The following is a 22,251-nucleotide window of genomic DNA, read 5'->3' as shown; positions in this document are numbered from 1 at the left end:
ACAAGTGTCCATTGGAAATGCATTGTGGCCTGTTTAAAAAGGGGATTTAGGTGTGGTGGGATAAATCTTAAATAGCTATCCTGTTACATACCTTAATAGGTCAATAGGTTTCCTGCAGCCCCCACTAGCCTCTTGGCATTCTCTTTCTGTCTACTTGGACATGCGAAGAATATAATCTGGATGGCTCAAGTATGTTAACCAAGCCATCCAGACAAAGATGGGCAAAAGAACACCAAGATTTTTTAGTATATCTGATTGATGAAGCTCCTTTCTGACCCTAAGAATGGTGGTAATTTAGAAGCGGAAGTAGATGTAATAGGGTATATTTGTATGTTCATATATCTGCCCTATTGGTTTATAAAATGAGGGTGGGCGGTAATATTTTTGCAACAAAGGGGATGCATGTGTTAGGGGAGCTGTATTGCCCCCCATGTTACCTCCAAACTTATTTTTGCTGCAAGCACTTTTCTCCCCAGATCAGCTCTGATATCTTAGGTGTAGACTTATCCCCGCTCCTTATTTTAGTTGTGAACAGGGCATATGAGTAAACACAAGTGGGTGCCCAAGTCTTATTTAGTTTGGCTGTTATGCTGCTTTTCATGTTACAGTTTTATACTATTGAGATCCATATTCATGGATGTATTTGGTAATGTGAGATTGGCCTAATAAAAGTATATTGGGCTGCTGCACAGATGGCCTAATATATGTGTATCAGCACTTGCAGAAGCAAGAATTGTGTTTTTTTCCATTATAAAGCTAAAATCAGGGAAATGTTATAGGGACTTGTAGCACAAGTTTCACTCTATTAAACATTCCTTCTTTTGCCATGAATACCAGTGGTGACAGGATGTAAAATATTTTTTTTCAGGAAACTAGAAGCCATGGGTTGGGGTGCTCTTTGGGTGATACTTAAGGAGCGGAGGAATGGAAACTTAAAAGTAAATGCAATCCTGATATTCAGCGTAAACATTCTTTACCACTTCAAAATGTGAAATGCAATATGTATAAATGTTACTTATTTATTTAGAATATTTTTAGATAATTCCTTAGAATATTTTTAGATGGTTTAGTTTAGTGAGTGCTCGAGGTGATGTACAGATAAAAATAATAAGGTATGTAAGCTACAAGAAGATACACAACTTTTTATACAATAAAATTAGGGATTAATAATAATAAACAGAGAGCAGCATTAACTATTAAAAGCTTGGTGGCACAATGTTGTTTTCATCGGCCACCTGAAGAATAATAAAAAGGAAGCTAGCCTAGCCTCCCTGGCGAGGAAGTTCCACAGTCAGGGTGCTGCTACAGAAGAGGCTCTGTTTCGAGTATCCACCCACCTCACCTCTCTAGGACACTTAGGGCACAATCCTATGGCCGCTAGTCAGCGGCTAGACGGCCATAGGATAGGTCGGTTCCCGGGAACAGACCTCGGAGACCGCGCTCCGAGTTCTGTTTCCTGAGAACCAACCTCCACCCTCCCCCACGCTGCCTTGTAGGCAGCACAGATCAGCCCCGTGCTCTGCGTTGGTAAGAGCAGTGTGCAGCAGCGAAAACGGGGCGTTCCTGGGGGTGGGGAGGGTGAAAATGCCTTTCTGATGCTTCCTATGTGTTGTCCGGCATCTACCCCCGCCCCCCGCACTCTGACTTCCCATGGCTAGATACAGGAATCCGTCCGTGCTGCTCCTGCACTGCATTGGATAGTTGGTTGCTTCAGAGTTTGGAGGAGGCGGCCTATCCCAATAGGATTACACCCTTAACAGGGTCTCAGATGACGAATGCAGGTTTCAGGTAGGGTCATACAGGAGGAGGCAGTCTTTCAGATACCCTGGCCCCAAGCCTTTTAGGATTTCATAGGTAAGAACCAGCATCTTGTCCAGAAGGAGATAACGACCGGCCTATAGCGACCGGCCTATGGTTGTTTAGATATTCTTGGCCCATCTTAGTTTTCTTCAAGAGCATCACCTTTGAAGTGCTTGGTTCAATCTTGACTTGATCTCCAATGTACATTTATTAATAGGTAGTTTTGCAGCCATTAATTCCCTTACCCATGGTCATCCTTAACCTCTAAAATAGTTCTTCTGAGAAATACCTTCTGATATTTGTAAAAGTAGAGATGTATGCTCTGTTAACCCCCTTTTCAATAGAATGAACAGGTCTAACTACTTCATTGTCTTTTGATCAACTGCTCATTCCCGCCATCAACTTGAGTTGCTACTCTTTTTTCACATGTAGTGGTTTGAATTAATTCTTCTTGTATAGGGGTGACCAGAACATGCTATTCAAAAGAAGGCCTTTCTGCAGTCTTTCAGAATGCTAAATCTTTCCTATTTCTACTAGTAAGGTAACATCACTCATAATTTATTAAATAATTTTGCTCGTGGCTTCATCACACTGGGAAGGCCATAGTCTTCTTAGTATCAAAAAGGATCTCCATTTGTTTTTTATTTATTTATCTCAGTTGATAGCAAAACATTGGGTTTTTAAATGCATGTTATCTTTGTACTCTACCATACCATACCATACCATACCATACCATACCATACCATACCATACCATACCAGTTTCTCATCTTCTAGAAGGCATTGTTTCCCTTGTGTAACGTCTTCATCTATATATACATAACAAAATTGCTTCCCTGCTTTATGCAATTGGCAAGTTTCATTCCCCATTCTTCTGCTTTGTTCAAAAAAGTCATTAGAAACTATTTGAATAATTGTCATTAAAGGTGATTTAAAAAAACAAAACAAAACAAAACCCACTGCTGCAGTTGTCTTATTCTTGTCCATCTTGAAAGCACAATCCGTATATCTTACACCATGACTGTGAAGTTTCCTACAAATCAGACACAGTTTTATCATCTGTTAAAATATCTGAGAGGCTTACGTACAGATGAGATCCAACCCATTTTTCCACATTGGTTACATTAAATATATTGTCTATATTGTCTTGTCTTGTTTATTGTTATTATTTGGGAATAGAGAAGTGCCAAATATACCCAGTGACTTTCTTATGACCTGTCTCTGGTTAGTTCTAAGTTTTGAGTCAGGATCAATAATTTTAAGTACCTGCTTAGAATTTAGTTTTGTCTGAAATCTGAACTCATAAGAAACTTGGTGTTGGCTCCTAAGATACCTTCCCATTTTTATTGCTTTCTGTACTCTACTTTTCTGAGGCAAGATCAGGCTAACTTGTTTAGCCTTCTTTCCTGCTTCTCCCCGCCCCCTACTTATCGAAGGCCACCAGTGTGTGTTTAAGTTTGCAAAGCAAGAGTCCATATTTGGGACTTCTTACCAGTCTAGGCATAACTAATCAGTGTTAAGTGTTCCTAAATATGCAGTATTGTTTAGGGACATAATAAGTGCTTTATTGGATCAGAGCACTGTCTACCTAGATTAGCTTACTCTTCAAGAATCTCAGTGCTTGGTAGCCCATCAGAAATTAGCCATTTGTCTGCTGATGGACATCTTCTCCCCACTCCTGCTATAAAGTCTAGAAATATTTTAAAAATCAAATTCACCCATGGATGGAACTGATACGGCATCTGCCGTATCTTGCAGCTAATCAATTGGAGTCTTTGAATTCAGCCTCTGTCCTTAAGCCACTCTTGCCCTTTTCAGATGTAATGTAGATGCGGGGGGTGGGGGGAGTGGAAATTACATGTGCCTGACCTCCCAGTGTTGATAATATGATCTGAAAAGAGCCTCCTTGCATACAGCTCTATGGGCATGACTGGGAACCCTGAAAAAGCAAGGTTCCCCAATTGTATGCATGAAAGACCCTGTCAACATGATTGGTAACCTTTGCTTTTCAGGATGGAGCCCTATGTGTTTACAGATTTATGCGAGGGGTCTCTTTTCTGACTGTAATATGAACACATGGAAGTTAGGTTCATGCACTTTCACATAACACCTGAGGGGGGCTACTGTTGGATCTGATTCACAGGTGATAAGCTGCCTCCTACCGGACAGATTCCAATAGTTCCTACTGTTGCTTGATAATTTGTCAGTGTGTTGCAGTTCTTATATCAAGAGCAGTTGTAGGAAGACATGCAACCTGTTCATAATTTATCATGTGAAGGTTGCACAAGCATCCTCTGTCTTCAGTTCTTCATCCCAGCTAATCTAGCTGCCTTGCTATTATGATGTTACTTTTCTGTTACCTACATTGGCTACCTCCCCTTTCTTTTATTGTAATTCATTGTCTGATGACTTATATATGTATTAATCATCTTGCTCCCGCTTATCTATTTTCCATGCTCCCTTCTTGCTGGATTCACTCCTCCTTGTCCTGTGTAAGCCCAAAGTTCCATTATCCATTCCCACAATGTTCTCTTTTCCCCCTTGTTGCCCCATTAGAACCTTTACTATCATGGCATATGTCTAGCTCCTTCCATTATTTTTCAAATGCCTGATTAAAAATCACTTCATGGTATCATTCTTTATCTAATCTCTCCCCTTTACCATTTCTTGCCACTGCCTTTCATCTATGTGTCTAGTCTTTACTCTCAAGCTTAAAATTCAATTTGAGCCCATGATTCTGGATTTATTAATATATGTGCAGTGCCTTGTTTATTTAGGTGCTCTAGAAAAACCTCTCTTTTTTTGCTTTGCATGCAGTGCAGTGAAATACACATGTGTGCAAATAGTCCCAGCAGTGTTTTTGCTTTCATAACGATCATTGCCAGAAATGGCTGTTGGGAGAGTATAGTGCAGATCTCTGAAATGTTGAAGTTCCTGTCCAGTGGATTTGCAATTTGGGAACAATTAGAGTGTTAACAGGAAGTATCTGCTACTGGACTATACCATTTCAGACAGCAGGTGTGGGTTGCATGTTTTGCATCCTTCCCCATATTGAAAAACCTTGCTTGTACATACCAAACTAGAATGACAGGGAAAGCTAGCCTAGAACCCTTTCCCCTGACATACTAGCTTTGTATGTACCAGGAGTTCTTGATATGAAGGTGCGTATAAGAAATGTGGTCCTGCGGTCTGAAATAGTGCAGCCCAAGAAAGGGGGCAACCAGGTGAGTGCTCTGATAGTATCTTTTTGCTGTAAGCAGCACAGGAAAAATGTTGGATAAAGGAGATGAAAAGTAATAGGGGAGAATTAACTGGTAGGCAATGAAGAATAACTGAGTCCAGGGTTAGTGGTGAAAGTCTCTGTGTGTCGTCCCCCCCCCCCCCCCCGGTAGGGATTGTACAGTGAATGTAACCATCTCTTCCTGTTTGTAGTTAAAGCACACTTGCTCACTCATCACTATAGAAGTGAAGAGGCCTAACACAATAGCATCTTTGAAGTTCATTATGTTCATTAATATTTTTGGTGCCAGGGCTTTTTCAGTTGTAAATATAAGGAGATACTTTCTGCATTTCCACAAGATGAAACAGAATGTTCAGTACTACCAATATACATGAAGTATTGATTTAGGAAATTGTTAACAAAGAAGGCATGTCTAGAGGAAATGATATAAAGGGTTTTTGAAATAGACGCAGTGTGAATTTTTGGCATTGACACTGGGATTAAATATCCTCAAGTCTTATTTATAAAAAGTGCATTCAATCTTTGGGACTTTACTAAAATCAGTCACTCTCAGCTTTTCATCTGCAAAAGGGTTTGCAATGAGCTTTGCTTGTCATGCTGTCATGTTCCAGAATCTCATATATTGCAATTTATTTCTCCCCTTCATTTACATCTCATAATTACCCATTTTGTCTGTGTTCTCAGTAACCTAATTAAAACTTAACCTTCATTCTACAGCCATCTACTTGAGCTTATCCATTAATGCAAGTTCATTTTTTCTTTGAAGGAATTCGTAACCATTTTTCTTTACAAACACCCTTGATTAACTTTTTTGGATACTTCCACATAACATGATCTTCTCTTTGGCTGTATGTCTTTTATGTACTGCATAGCATCCTCATTGTGCTAGCAGAAGTGTTTGAGGTTTTTCTTCTAGTAGTTATAGAATAAAATTCTATTCACTGCCTGTCTTTTTCAGCCACTTAATCTGCCGCTGCTGCTACTTTCTTTTGTGGACTTCTCGGTTCCAGTTACTGGGTAAAAAAAAAAAAATCTTCTCCAGGATTGCAGAGTTCTCCTTTCAAACTTCCATTTTCCAGGTGTGATGTCACTTCCTCCTCCATAATTATAGTACTACCCAGTTAGATTTTTTTGAAAAAACTTCAGTACCCATTTCAGTGTGTCTTGTAACTGACTGCCATGCTGTTAACTGCTTTTGTTAAAGCATCTGTATGTTGTGGCTGTAGGAACTATAATAATGAATTCTGCCTTTCATTTCCATCAGAAATGTGTGTTCAGAATTGATTATACAGCCTTTGATATTTCATTAATATGAGATAAATCCAGCATCTTTACCATACACTACATCTGATGTTAGCTATGACATTTTATTTTGGATAACTGTAATTATTGGGACAAATTATAGCCATCTCTTTAAAACTAAAATCAGAAGGGGGCAGTGAGCATTTTTAAGTGGCATTCATTAAATTTAATTTCTTTTCCAATATAAAACAAAACTAAAGCTCAGGTTCTAGTCTTCCCAACCTGAGATTAGGCGTAGCTTCACTTTTTAAAAGTTGATTCCCCTCATGAGCACCTTCTTTTGAAAGTAAGAGGAGAAGAGGAAGTGACTTGATAGTTAAAATTTCAAAAATTGATAAAACATGATTTAAAACTTGTTCAAAGTACAATTACTGCTTTAAAATGTTGTCCTAAAAACAAATAGGATTTGTGTTACATGTTAATCCAACTAGCGTCTTCCCCTGATGGAATGGCATCCATCAGCGGAATGGATTCACCCTCCCCGCTACTCCAGGGGACCATCTGGAGCAGATTTTGCGGGGCTGCAGGGAGGAAGAGAGGAAGGGAAAGTTTAGACGCAAGAGTGGAAGTCTACTTTTGCAATGTTGGGTATCACTCTGGTTTCATTTGTTTGGATTTCCATTTCTTTATCCTACTTCATTACTTATATCTATACTTTAAAATACTTGTGATTCCTTAAGGATTTCATTCTATAGTGAACTTAGACTTTATGGATTCTTTAACAAACAGAAGACTTAGTTTTGATACCTGATTTCTAGAGTTAATTCACACAAGAGTCTCAATCAGGCGAATCCTTTTTCAGTGTGAGTGTGATAAAATATTTTTTGTGAATCAGCCTCTGTATGGTGAGATCCAGGAATTCATAGATTGTAGTTGGGCTTCGTAGCCAGCTACTATTTCTAGTAGCCAGCAAGAACATGTTAAAAGTGCCTCTGAGCATGTGCAGAATGGTGTTCTTTTATTACTGACTTACTACACCCTGGATCCTTCCCATACAGAAATAAGGAATAGGATTTTCAGGACAGGTGGCATGGTTCCCACACAAGCCTGAATCCCAGCATCTCTCTTAGAAATTAAACACTGTTCCCTCTCACTTGCCAGTGTACTGTATTATAGAACACAATCCCCCATCTCAAAGAAATAATCCAGTACTATGTTTTCTCACTCCTTCCAAGCAGCTCTTTATGACAATGCTATGTGTCCACAACTCCCCTGCCTCCAACCACTGCCTGGGTTCTCCTTTTTGTGCCTCTACTCCTTTTCAGGGTGTTATTTGTGTTTAGATTCCTGCTGAATGGAAGCAGTTTTCAATACTTGAGCTAAGGTCCAGTGAGCATAATCCTTCATGCCACACATGAAGTTCACTCCAGCTTTTTCCACCTTCCTTGTAGCAGCTCAGTAGAACCTTTTTTTCCCTATTAAAATTGACAATGAGGGTAGTAAGCTGCAGGAGCTGATTTGGGGTGCATACAGCCATATACATGACATTGGGTGCAGATATGGGGCAAGCGCTGCTTCTCAAGGACATGCATGTACCTTGTTCTGAATTTAAAGTGATTTCTCTCTTGTACAACCGTGCTTTAGGTACACTGTCTCCTTTGTTTTTGTTTTTTCAAGTGCCTGCATAGTTATCCGCTATGATCTTTTGGGCCTTCATTGTTTTTTTCACTTTAGAATTTGCTCAGAGGAGTGGAGGTGGAACTGGCTTTGTGATTGACACAAGGGCTGGCAAATTAGTGCCAATCCAGTTTTTGATACAGACTGGAGAACCAGGTTTTTCCTAGGCTTGATCTGGGGGAGAAGATGGGCATGCATGTCTGAAATATGGTGGATGAGCTTCCTCAGAGGGCAGACCTCTGAAAGTACAGAACATCTGGATGCACCCTTGGTTAACAAGGTTGAAATGGCTTCCTGGTCTGGGTAGGGGAAGGCTAGCAGGGGAGGCAGCTCTTTATCTGCAGTTGCAAGGGGGGGTATGCCCTCAGATGAGCAAGAGCTAGGGAAGAGAGGAGCCTCTTGAGATGGGAAGGCCAGGAATAGAGAGATAGAGCAGCAAGAGAATGAGAGTGAGACCTTGGGCAAAAGTATTTTTGTGTACTGCTTTTGTCCTCACAATAAGAGCTCTGGCACACTTGAGGCAGTTGTTGGTATCAAAACATAATAGTGTCATTTGGCTCCTGGTTCTGCTCTTCCTGAAGACAGGTGGCAGGAATGGAAGAGTGCTGGGGTGGGGGGGAGCACAGTCCTCTGTCTTTTCACCAGTCCACCAGGTGTTTCTGGTGTCCCCAGTCCTCTGAGCAGATGGTATCAATGTCTTCCAGCCTTTAGAACTCTGAGGCAGTGTTCACACAACATGACAACCCCAGAAAATGGGTTGAGTATAAGTTGTCGTTCAGTCATGGCTTGTTGTTGAATTGTGAGTTGTTGTGTTGTATGAACCCACTCATGCTAACAAACCATGGTTTGTTAATTACGAACAAGCCACAAAGAGAACCCATGGTTTGTTTTCAGTTGTGAACTCTGGGTTGTTCGTGGTTTACACAACACAACCTCAATGGCTGTTTGGAGGTGCATTGGGTAGAGTGTTCCCAGTACTCCTGCTGGCATTGTTGCTACATTAGGTCTGCAGCAGTGGTGTAATTTTCCCCAAAGATTGCATAGACCTTATTCTCCCCCCTCCCCTGGCTGTATAGGCCTCATCCCCCCTGCCGCAGTAGGCTGCATAGGCCTCATTTCCCCCTCCCCCCCCATAGGCTGCATAGGCTCATTGCCCCATCCCACCTATAGGCTATGTAGGCCTCATCCCCACCCCACCCCCAATATAGGCTGACAGGCTTATGCTTAGCAGTGTTTAATCTTTGTGGGTCGGCTTCCTTACCCAGGCTGATCTATGACTGTTCTGGCTCTTTATTCTGCTTCCCTGAAAGATGGTGGCGGCTTTGGGCGCTACTGGGAGACATTCAAAGTCCACCATGTGTTCTTGCGGCCTTTGTTAATTGCTTCTGGTACCACGCCTCCAGTCAGTCGGTCAGGATTACAGAAGTATGGCAGAACAGATAAAAAAATAGATATGGACTGACAGTGTAGCTTAGCTTCTTCGGAGAAATATGGTGAACTCCTTGCTAGGTACTGCACCAGAAGTCTGATGACCAGAATTAAATTCATGGTTGCTATGGTGACAGTGCTGATGTACTTCCACAGGGTCACAAATAGCCACATCATGAAAAAGCTAATTTGCAGTGCTTTTCAGGACCAAGTCACTTGTTGCTACAAGGGGTTGATGTAGCAAAATAATAGCTAGGTGAATGCTGTAAGCACTAAGTAATCAGAGTGCTTCACGTAGGGTAAGTTAAAAAAAATCCTAGCAGTAACCTTATAAGGCAGGGGTGGGCAACTTGTAGCCTTCCAGATGTTTTGGCTTACAACTCCCCATTAGGCTTAGCCACCATATTCAGTGGTGAGAGATGATGAAAGTTGTAGGCCAAAACATCTGGAGGGCCACAAGTTGCCCACCTCTGCTGTAAGATATGCAGGATGGGGTGGAGGAAGGTTAAACTGAGAGAGTTCCTTGCTAAGGACAACCACTGATTTTCTTGGCTGAGGTGACTTCCCTGCTCAAACCTGATCACAAAGCTACATCACCTCTCTAAGACTGATACTGGTAGGAAACGTTGCCATATCTTAAAAAATGGCCATGTGAATCTTTGCAATGTTACATGGCAGCCTTCAGAAGCAACTACCTAAAACACAGGCGTTACGTTTGGATGATGCACAGTAAGTAAACTTTGCTTCTGAACAGAATCACTTGAAGGTGGTTTTTAGTCTCTGTCTCTCATATGAAGCAAATTTCTGATAATCATAGAAGGTAAAGATGTTGGTAACTAAAATTATTAACAGCAAATAGCCTTTTCTTTAGAGCATTGGTTTCATGTTGTAGCAGCTGAGCAGTTTTACAGCTACACTAAGCTGTTTAAAATGCAACCTTACAGTAGGCCATTTTCTACAGAGAACTCCTTTCTTGAGGGTGAATAGCGGTTGCCTTGCCATCCAGTTTTCTGAATGGCTTCTACTGTTGCCTTTGCTTTTCAGGTAATATTTTGTTCTCAGGTTTCACAAGTATTTCTCTCCTCCCCCAAATTACATGCTGGAGCCACTAGAATTATAGATGTTTTAAAACCATTTTTGTTTAGTTGATCTTATCTTCTGATTTCCTACACAAACATTTTGTGTTGAGTTCAGTGTTCCCAAGCTGTTTTCTTCTATGTTTGGAGACTTTTCATATAAAATATGTCTGCTGCTGTTTGTGTGAGGTTTCAGGACTTCTGAAGTATGTGTTGTTCAGAAGTTGTACTGATTTGCTGCTCGTTCTTTCCCCCCTCCCTCAAATCATATCAGGAGGTAATACAAAATATGTTTGTTTTTGTGATACTCGTATTTCTTTTTGGGTGTCAAGTGAAAAGCACAAAGCTGCCTTTATATTTTGACAAGAAATGAACATATATGCAACTGCCTTATGCAGAATTGACCGTTGGTCCATTTAGTGAAATATTGTCCACTCCCGCTGGCAATAGTGCTCAAGATCTCACCTTCTCCCTCATTTTTTAAAAAATGGAAATGCCTGTGATTGACCCTAGAACCTTCTGCATGCGAAATGTGTTGTCAACATTCCTCAGTTGTATGCACTTAACTGGGATTTGAAGGTGGAAACTCTTGAACTCATGATATCTGTGATGCCTTCAAATCAGCCTTCCCCAACCTGGGCCCCTCCTGATGTTTTGGACTACAACTTCTGTCATGCCCTGCCATCATGGCCAGTGGTCAGGGATGATGGAGTCATAGTCCAAAACATCTGGAGGGAGCCAGGTTGGGTAAATCTGCCTTAGATCCACATAGAGATGTAAAATTTCCATAAATTTTGAGGCCATGGGGAAAAGGGGAGGTTTTCCAGAAAAAAATGGAAATTTGGGGGGAAATGGAAAAATAAGCAATACTTATTTTTGTAGCGCTCTTTACAGATCTGAAGTGATTTTGTTGCTTTGAGACAGGCTTCTCCAACCTGATACCCTCCAGATATTTTGGACTTCAGCTCCCCTCAGCCTCAGGCAGCATGGCCAGTGGTCAGGAATGCTGGGTACTGTCATCCAAAGCATCCGGAGGGCACCAAGTTAGGGAGGTCTGTTTTAGGAACATAAAGCAGCCTTTTTGTTCCTAAAGTTATTTTATTTATGACTTAGTGTGCTTATAAAATTGTTATATTTTAAAACCCTTAGAAGTAAACTCAGTAAATTTGTAATTATTGTCTGAATAGATTAGAACTACATTATATGACTACTACAGCATCAGAATTACAGGACTCTAGAATAAAGTCCAAACTGTCAAGAATGCACAATGCTGACTATTCACATGTTAGGAAACTGAGCATAAATGTATACAGGTAAAATATACTTTAGATCAATAATTATAATAAGAAATGAAAGAATGAACTATGCTGGGAATCTTACAGAGAGGATTAAAAATACATATTTTTCCCCATGGCTTCATTATTTCCAGACATTTTACATCTCTAGTCTTTCTATAAAAGTGTTCTTATGACATAGTTTTCAGAAATCGTTTTGAGGGAGTAAGGCTGAGTAACAATATATAAAGACTTTGTCTTAAATTCTAAAAGACAATATTTCATAATCCAAAGCTGTTCAATTTTTCCAAATTTTTGGAAAAACAAACAAACGATTTCCCCCCTAATTTTCTGGGTTTTCCCCAGACCTTCACATCTTCGGGTCCACAAGCCTTTTCCCATCAATTGGCATGTGAGTGACTAGTATGGGCCATTGGTTTTCATGGTAAAATTCACTTTTGTAAATTGGTATTGTGGTTATGTACAAACTAACTCTAATTCTGACAAATAATATTGGACAGGTTTAGACTACTTATTTGCTCCCTGACATCCTAAGATCTCTAAGTGGTCTACATAACCTCCCCCCAATGCAATATAAAAACAATATAATTTTTTAAAAAAATACATTAAAATATTACAGCAAGAACAGGACAATGCAATTACAAGTCAGGGAAAGCCTGAGTAAACAGATACGTCATGTTCAAGAGGTGTCTAAAGCTCGCCACAGTTTCAATCTCCCGGACCACAAGTGGGAGAACGTTGCAGAGGGCGGGTGCTACTATTGAGATGGCCCACTTACTAGAGATGCAAAATTTCTGGAAATTTTGAAGGGTGGGTTGGAAAAAACATGGAAATTTGGGGGGAAATTGAAAAATAATAGGAAACCAGTCTAAAAATAGGAACCAGTCTAATTAAAAGAAACTCAGAGAGGGTTTATTCTAGTGGAAGCAGTTAAAAGATATTATAGCTGAGGCAGCATCCCTAGTGATGAAGTCTAATTGAGAACTTTATTGAAAACTGTGGCAGTTTATAGACCCAAGTGTCAAAGTTAATTTTTAAAAAAAGAAACATAGGTGGGAAAACTTATGCTGTTCCATTGCATCTGGTGACAGTGGCGGGATAACCTACAGTGGGATTTTTTCACATGTGGATTTTAGATTAGAACATTAAATTACTGCTACAGCATCTAACCAGAACAAGACAAGAAACAAACCCAAACTGTCAGAAATGCACATTTTCTTCCATATTTTGATACGATGACTCTATTCAGCATGTTGGGAAACTGAGCATGACTTGGAGCATCCCTAAATGTCTCTCAGTAAAAGATACATTAGATCAATAATTTTAATAAGGAATGGAAGAAATAACTATGCTGGGAATTTTACAGAGAAGATTAAAAAACATTTTCCCCCATGGCTTCTTTATTTCCAGATGTTTTTCATCTGTAGTCCTTCTATAAAACTCTTTTTAATCCACAGTTTTCATTTGGGTGGATGCCTGGGTAACAATATATAAACACCTTGCCTTAAATTCTAAAAGAAAATGTCATCATCCAAAGCTGTTCATGTTTTCCAGTCTTTCTTCAGTGCAGATGCCCATGCTGGGGGCAGGGTCAGCAGCGTAGCACTGGTCATCACGTTATATCCCCTTCTTGTGATTACTGTCTATTCATACATGAAATTATGTACTGTCAGAACAACAGATACTCTGGGAAGTGTCTTTGTTATAGAACCTACCCACATCACCAGTGGTGCCCTTTAGAAGTGAAGAATTATTCCTTCATAACCCTATTTGAATCCAAGGTGCTCCCAATGAGGTATGTGGTTTGCAGAGAAGTTGTGGTGAATGGGTAGTGAGGGAGCATAAATTACAGGCACATCACTTTGATTTATTTGAGAGGCCCTTGCATTTACAAACACAGACTTTCATGTTATTTTCTCTTGGACTTGTTTCTGCCAATACGCTTGATAGTCACTTCTCTAAGGCACCTTTAGACATACAGAAACTCTGGGTTGAAATTGGTACTGAATTTTTTTTTCTTTGGCTCCATGAGTGCCCTCTGGTGGTTTTAAATAACTGTAGTAGCTTTCATTTGAGGTACTTTCTAACACCTATTTAGAAAATAGTTGTTAGAAACTATTTCTGTAAATGGAAGAGGAAATGTTTAGGATTCAAATAAGTATTGTGGTGGCTACGGTAGGCTTGGGGCACGCATTTGGGTATGTTTGCACACATGATTTAAAATCCCAAGAAGAGGGGGTTGGGTGACTATTGAGAAATAAGCTTGATAGCTTTCTCATCTTGAAAGCACGTTCCTTGCCCTGAGTGTGGATATTTGCAGAGCCAAGAACATACAAGTTTTGTTGGATATTTGCAGTATCTTTGTGAAAAAGCTTTGGTTACGTATGAGTAAGTTAGTAGATTCTGATTAGATGGCTTCTCAACTTAAGGTAGTGTTGGATAATGCTGATTATTTGGATCCATTCCAGTCCAGGCTGAGGCCTGGCTTTGGGACAGAAACAGCTTTGGTCACCCTAGCAGATGACTTTCTCTGAGGAATGGATGTGGAGAGTGAGACTCTGTTGGTTCTCCTGGATCTCTCAGCAGCTTTCAGTACCATCAACCATGGTATACATCTGGATTGGTTGTCTGGGTAGGACATAGGAGGAGCAGTGCTATGGTGGTTCCGGTCCTTCCTGGATGAATGGTCTCAGAAGGTGATGCTGGGGAACTTTTGCTCTACCCTATGGCCATCAGCCTATAGGGTGTCGCAAGGTTCCATCCTGTCCCCTGTGCTTTTCAGCATCTACATGAAATGACTGGGGTAAGTCGTTTGGAGGTTTGGGCTGAAGTGCCATCCGTATGCAGATTACACTCGGCTCTACCGCTCGTTTCCATCTAATGATCCTACGGAGGCTGTTGAATGCCTGAATCAGTGTATGGAGGCAGTTTTGGGATGGATGATGGGAAACAAGCTGAGGCTTAATCCAGACAAGATGGAGCTACTGTTGGTAGGGAAACGACCAATCTGGACAGAAGAATACATCTGGTCTTAGTTGGGGTTGCACTCCCTCTGAAGGACCAAGTGTACAGTTTGGGTGTGCTCCTGGACTCAGTGATAATAGGAATCTCAGGTGGCGGCAGTGGACAGGAGTACATTTTAGCGGCTTAGGCGTATATGCCAACTGCAGCCCTATCTGGAGAGAGAGCAATTTGCCTCAGTCATTGATGCTCTGGTGACATCCAGGCTTGACTACTGTAATGCACTCTGTGTGGGGCTGCCTTCAAAGTTGGTGCAGAATGCACATACTAATCATATGACACTGATATGGCACCAGCTGCATTGGTTGTCAGGGTGTTTCCCAGCCCAATTTAAAGTGCTGGTTTTCACTTTTAAAGCCTTAAATTATTTGGGCCCAAGTTACTTTAAGGCCTTCTCCTATACCAGCCTGCGTGCACTTTGAAGTAATCAACAGAGGCCCTTCTCACTTGCCCGCTGCCGCAGGCAGTTAGGCTAGTGAATATAATGGAGAGGGCCTTTTCAGTGGTGACTCTGTACCTCTGGAATAAATTTCCATCAGGGGTTCCTCACTCCCCTTCTTTGCAGTTCTTCATGAAGGCTCTGAAGACCTAGATGTTTTCACTAGCCTTTCCATAATCTGTGGACTACAGGTTTTATTGGTATAACCTGTTTTTATGGTGTTCTATAATATTTTATTGTATATTTCTCTATTTGTATAGTTCTGTATGATTTTTAATTCTATATGCCATACTGAGAGAGTTTTATGGCCTAAAAATCATTTTAAATAAAAAAATTGGATTCCTGTATTTGCCTTGACAAACATGACCTAAGTGCCTTAATGTGGATGGCATTAAATATTAACATAAGAGATGAAGTCTTGTGTTACATAAAGATAAGCCCAGAAGGGACAATAGTGTCCAGTGTTTGCATGTTGGATTTCCGTTGTCTTTCTTGCATAATGACTTTTTCTATAATCCATTATAGATCTGCTAAAGACATAGCATTCCCTGATAAAAGTCTAACCGTTATCCTACCCAGCATGTGAGAGTAGGCATGCTAATTAGGTTGCAAAGTGTGTGGGCATCACTGTCACACTAACAGCTTACTACTTCAACTGGAACCCAGGTGGTCTGTGGCACCCACAATTTGCCCAGCTACCCTCCCTCTTCCTATTTTGCTAGAAAGCCACCCCTGTTCACTTTGTCTTGGCTGTGATGTTCAATGCAACAATAACTTCCCTTGTAGTTTTATGTACTCCTAGAAGGAGTCATCAGTCTACACTGCTGTTGCTGCTTTGATGTTAGGGCACAGATAATGGCTCTGAGGTACATTTGACAACATCAAAGTGAAAAAGTCATGCAACAGGATCTTGAGAGTTTGCATGTAATCCTGGCACCAAAGTAAACCTATCATGTGGAATTTTCCGTTACAGGCTTTCTGAGAATTTTATTTCATACAGACCACATTGGTGCCATGCCTGGACAATTATTGCTACAGTGGATGCATCTAAATATATTACAGATCATGCTAACGTTTGAGAGAAACAGTCATAGATGCTGTAGTGAAGAAGAAATTGTATGAACTTGGGCTTAATCAGGGTTCTGAAAGGCAGTTTAGGAGTGTCCCAGGTTAATTTTAGCCAGGGTTAACTTTCTTCACGTGTCATGGTAAACCCTCTGGAACACGTGGAACTTGTGTTAGAGGGAGGGAGCATATAATCCCATTAGCGATTTATCCCTTAATCCAACTAATATTACATCTACACCAGGCCCAAGAGGTGTCGAACGAGATGATTGTTACCGCTGATATCTGGCTCCATTTATCAAAAAAGCAGGAAGGCAATTGGAACAGCATATCTAAAACTTTTCTTGTAAGCAGTCCCACTAATGGATTGTTTTGTCTGATTTCAGACTCACTTTAGCTTGGCCATTCAAAGGTGTTGCCTCTTGTGCTGCTTTGTTTCTCAAAGCCTACTCTTGCTAGTCCACTATTGGAGAATTATTATTTTAGGAGCCTAGTCCAGTCAAGTCATAATATCATCACTCTTGGGTGACTCTAGCCATGAGATTGCATCTATAATAATCTGTCCATGGCTGAATCCTGAACCATTTATCTATATAGCCCAGTATTGTCTACACTGGCAGTAGCTTTCCAAGGTCTTGGGGAGGGACCTTCTCAGCAGTGCTGCCTAAAACCTATTAGCTAGAAATGCTAGAGACGGAACCTGTGTTCTACTACTAAGCGATGGCCCTTCCCTTCGACAACATAGGGCTGCTCTTTGAATTGCCACATCTGGTGCAGAAGGCAACTGCCTGTATTCTAATGGCTGTAATCACCTGAAACATATTATTCTAGTGCTCTGCTTTGCACTAGCACTTTGTATCCAACCCCAAGTCAGAGTGCAAGCCTGATGCAGAAAGATTTCTTATGTCTTGGGTCCGTAATGAAGACTACCTCATTTCCCGTTTCATGTTATAATTTGTACGATTAACCTTTAGCTCTCGCCTCACTATACCAAATCTACACAGAATCCATATGATGCAAAGAGAAGCATTCTTATTGGCTGCTCACACAGTTATGGAACTTCCTTCCCTTGGAGACATGCTAAAGCTCATGGACCTTTCGAAAGCATTGTAAGATGTTTTCATTTGGTCTGACTTGTAGTGGCTGGGGCCAAGCCTTTAGCGGGATTTTAAAAACATAATTGTAGTGTAGAATTATTATTGTCTATCTGTGACCTTGAGATATAAGATGACCTAAAGTTTAAATGACAAACTAATATTCTTTTGAAGATTATGCTGGCAAAAATTGTGGCTTTTCCAGTCTCCTGTGCCTTGGAATATAACCTCTGGGACACACTTCAGGCAACCAAGGCTTATATAGTTGTCAGGCCTACTAGTAGTAGCTTATTATCTAAGGTCAGGACTAAAATGTAAACGTTGTCAGGACTAAAATGTAACCATATAATACTTGATAAATCGAGAGAGAGAGGCTTAGGTTACAACCTGGACTTTATCATGTTTCCTTAGAATGAGTTCATTGAAATCAGTAGAACATTTCCAAGAAAATGTATATGGAGTTGATGGTATTGGATGGTGTAAATAGTCAGGGACCAAACTTATAACTGGGAAAACTTGTAGCCTTGCTCATTTTGCTTGTATTATTAAATGTAGATCCTGTCCTTCAAATAATATTTTTCAGGGCTGCTTATACAATATTTCATTAAAATACCATCATAAGAATACAAAACACTGGAATAAAAAATACAACAACCGACAGTGACCTGGTTCACATGTAATGCCCAATGTAGCCATGGTGTGCCCATGCGGGTAGGAGCAAGCGAGCATGCTGCCTCTCACCTGCTCACCACTTCCGCTTTCAAAAACAACCCAGGAGTGCCCTTTGTTATTGTGACACCCAAACCCGAAACTCTGGGTTGATGAGGGGTTAATCAACCCAGAGTTAACCCAACAATCACGTTGGGTTGTTACTGAAACAGGAGGCAGCCCGCTTGCTCGCTGCTGCTCAGCCCCAACAATTCCAGGTTAAACAAATCAGGAATAGCTGTGGCGTGCAAACCAGACTAGTGTAGCACAAAACCAATGGACATTCAGGGTTAAACGTTTTTAAAAGCCTGGGGAAATCAGATGGTCTTGCCTGAAAAAATGACCATATAGGTTCTGGGTGAGCCTCCCTGGGGCATCTGGCAAGCCTCCATAGGGGGGCACCATGACCAAGAAGGCTATCTCCCTGATCACCATCCACCACACCTCATTTGGTGGGGGCACCTGGAAAGGAGCCTCCAATGATGATCTTGGTGGAGATTTGTATGTCTGCACAATACTGCAGTTTGAACATGTTTAGGTCTCTTTATAAACCTTTAGGCCCCTCTCATGTTCTGAGAGGTGATGGCTGAAGGGAAGGACTTGGAAAACTCAGACAAACTTGATAGAGAATTCCAGTTACATTTGTGTGAATGTACTGTAACAACTTGCAGAATCTCATTGTCATGGGGTTTGCTTTTTCTGATGAATTGACAATTGTTTAATGACGTTTTCAAGTAACCCTGGGAGTTGCTAGGTTAAAATCCTGAATCACAATTATCTCCCTCCCACCCACCCCATAGTTGCAGCATAGATGGTTAGGTGCTCCTAAGCACTCCTTCTTAGTTTATAGATGAGATTATTCTTATTTTGCTAGGATAAACACCCTACTTCTAGAGAATTGTAATAACTTCAAGCTTGGTTTTGTATAGGCGGCATAAGTATGTTTATGTCTTTTTATTTGGTTAAAAAAAAAGATTTACAGCACAATCCTATGCACAGCTACTCAAAAGCAAGTCCAGTTAAGTGAGACTTGCTCCCAGGTAAGTGTGTATAGGATTGTAGCTTTAAGATTCTAGATGTCTCCCCTTCTTGAATAATTACAGTTCAAAGTATGAGTGTTGCATAGTTCAGAGAAACTTGTTTTGTAAAATATGCTGCATGGAATATATATTATGACAGGGGTAGGCAACCTGATACCCTCCATACGTTTTAGATTACAGCTCCCATAAGCCCCACCCAGCATTAACAATGGTCAGGGATTGTGGGAGTTATTGTCCAAAACATCTGAAGGTCGCCAGGTTGTCTACTCTGCCTTAAGATCTTCCTGCTGTTACAAAAGTGTAGGTTCATATTTTTTAAGAAAAGCAGTATAGTTGGGTTGGGAAAATTCAACTCACTATTCTTCTCTGAATATGGCAGTGTGTTTTAGGCTGCAGTCCTGTGCACACTTAAGAAGAAAAGCTCAACTGACCTCTGGGGTTTGCTTGATAGTAAGCACGCATAGGATTAAGATTATATGGAAAATAGAAGATGCCGTTTTAATGAATGTGCTCAAATTGCATAGTCATTTAAGTATTTATAAGTTTAAGTGGAAGTTGTGCAAATAAAATCCATGGACTTTATCCACATTAAGCTAATGTATGTTACAGAAATGTAGTGAACGTCAATATTTTCTGGTAATCCTTAATGTCTTGGAGGCCAGGAGAAAGGGGGGGAAAACATGAACTTTACTAGGAGATCTTAAGGCCATCTGAATACTTTTTTTGCCTTTGACCAAATGCCATTTTCATTTCCATCCATTATTATAATTTGCCATAAGGCTAGCTCTGGACATTTATCAGTAAATTATTTTTTTTAAAGAATGAAATTTGGTAATTCGTCATGGCATTTGTTTGGCTTTAAAACATACTGGTTAAATGTCAGAATTGCCTGAAATATTCCAGTGGCTCCCTAAAAGTGTCAATATTCAGAGTACTAAATTTACCTTAACACATACAGGCCCAGGCTTGATTGATTTAAATCAAAATTTTCTTTGTGAAATTATTTCTTGGACAAGCATGCATACTATCTATAACGGTTAAAACATTAATCTGAAACTAAATAGTCTTTGTACAATGTAGGAATATAATCCAAATTCTGGGATCATGCAGCACACATAAACTGCAAAATTAGATTTGCTTTGTATGCACTCAAGGATACAAAGCAAGATCAGTTGTCTGTAGCTGAAATCCTATACACAGTTACTTACAAGCAGTCTTATTCAACAAGTGAGACTTACTTCCTAATATACAAGCATAGGATCAAGGTTCATGGATCATAGGTTCAGAACTTTCCAGAAGCAGGGCTAGTAGGTAGTAGGCAAAACAGCATTTGCATGAGATGAAAAGAAAATATTCATTCTGCTTTATTAGGAGAGTCATTAATATTCATAATTGAAAATTAATATATTGCAGAGTTCAGGTAGTAGGGGGTATAAGACAGCATAAGACTACATATATAGGCTCAGGGAATGCTTGATAAAATTCTGGGTGGCATGTCCTGAATCCTAGCACCTGAGGTGACTAGTTAAACCCTGGGCCTACTAGGCAGGCCGCAATAACACATATATTATATGACTTACTGTGTTGTTTTCTTAACCTCAGAAGTTAGACATTTCCCCCTATGATTCCAGCTTTTATTTTAAAAATAGCTTTTAAAATGTATATGTTAATCCACTTTTAAGCAATAAGTAGACTTTAACATACTGCTTTGTATCCAGATTTCATTTTAAATGATTTTTAAAGGCACTGTAGAATTGAAACGTTAAAATCATTTTTAAAAAATCACTGATTTTTATCCTCATCGCAAACTTCCAAATTAGTGCTCCCATGTTTCTCTTTCATGATACGTTTAGCTGTTTCTTCTTCCTACTTGTTGCCATCAAGTTTAAAAGCCTGGCTTCCACTTGATTATGCTCACATATCCCTAATGGAAAATGCTTCAGTGGCTGCCACTTAATTACTAAAGTAACTGCTGCATGCATAGAGGGTAGGCTTCTCATCTGCTGAATCAGAAAAACAGTACCTATTCATATTCAGAGATTTTTTGTATTATTATTGAGATACTTAACTTTTAGAAAAGTGTCTCCAGAAATTGGCGAATATCTCAAATACACAAGTTGTTAAATTCTGCTTGTGTTTAATAGAATTGCTTGTTAGCATATTTTACAGGGGAATTTAATTCAAGCCAGTTACTTGCTACAAAATTGAGCTACCTTGGGGAGCTGCTGTGGCCTGGGGGATTTTAACATGTGTTTGTGTTTCTAGGTACGAGCACACCAGTTAGTTTTACCACCCTGTGATGTAGTGATCAAAGCTGTAGCTGACTATGTTCGCAATATTCAGGACACCTCTGATTTGGATGCCATAGCTAAAGATGTTTTTCAACATTCACAGGTAAAAGAACAAAACTTTGAAGATGTGTGCTTGTTGTTGAAAGTATGTTGTGGTACTAATAAATAGTAAATATATGGATATTGTGTGAGTGTGTGCACATGTATGCACGTGTGTTTCTATCACCATTATATCTAAAAAACAATTTGCCCAGGTGATCAGTTCCTAGATAACGTATAAGAATATTCTACATGTTTCAGGATGTGTTTACTAGTACCCCTTTGTGATAGAATCCCCTGTTTTATTGTTTTACAAATTTACGTAATGTTGGATGCAGCTGTACTGTAATAATGTTAGGACTGCCTATAGTTGTTCATTTGTTTATGTAATTTTTAATAAGAATTTTAAAATTTCCTTCAGTCTAGAACGGATGACAAGGTTAAACGATTTAAGAGAGCCGTTGCATATTATTCAGCAACTAATAAACCTATGCCATTTCATCCACCACACTACCTAGGTAAGTGCTGTAGCTTACTTTGACTTGAGTGTGGTATTGAGGCTTTGGTTAAAGATGGTTGATGACCTAAACTATAGGAGGAAGTAGGAGATGATAGGGAAATGGTATCACTTTGATCCTATTACTTCATACCAATTTTGATATGACTCATACCACCTGGATCGTATGGCCCAACTGTGGCACCAATCGGGCATAATGACATCATATGTTCACGGCGTTGATAACTGTGCCGAAAGTGGTATATACATTTGAGTAATAAATAAAACAATAAATATTTG

At 40.0% G+C, this 22,251-nt stretch overlaps 1 protein-coding gene across 3 annotated transcripts in view; it reads left to right on the top strand.

Annotated features, from left to right (window-relative positions):
- FAM120A (family with sequence similarity 120 member A) overlaps positions 1 to 22,251 on the top strand; it is a 76,269-nt gene that overhangs the window by 14,337 nt on the left and 39,681 nt on the right. For all 3 annotated transcript variants that reach the window (XM_084839974.1, XM_084839973.1, XM_084839975.1), the window contains 2 exons: positions 21,391 to 21,519; positions 21,877 to 21,973. In XM_084839974.1, coding sequence (XP_084696100.1) covers positions 21,391 to 21,519; positions 21,877 to 21,973 — 226 coding nt within the window. The remainder of the gene's footprint in view (positions 1 to 21,390; positions 21,520 to 21,876; positions 21,974 to 22,251) is intronic.

The sequence above is a fragment of the Heloderma suspectum genome, chromosome 2 (assembly GCF_057233095.1).
Source record: "Heloderma suspectum isolate Gila_16-S chromosome 2, 16-S_ref, whole genome shotgun sequence".
NCBI classification, from domain to species: Eukaryota; Metazoa; Chordata; class Lepidosauria; order Squamata; family Helodermatidae; genus Heloderma; species Heloderma suspectum.
Note: the sequence above shows the minus strand (reverse complement) of the source record. Positions and strands in the feature narration are given on the sequence as shown.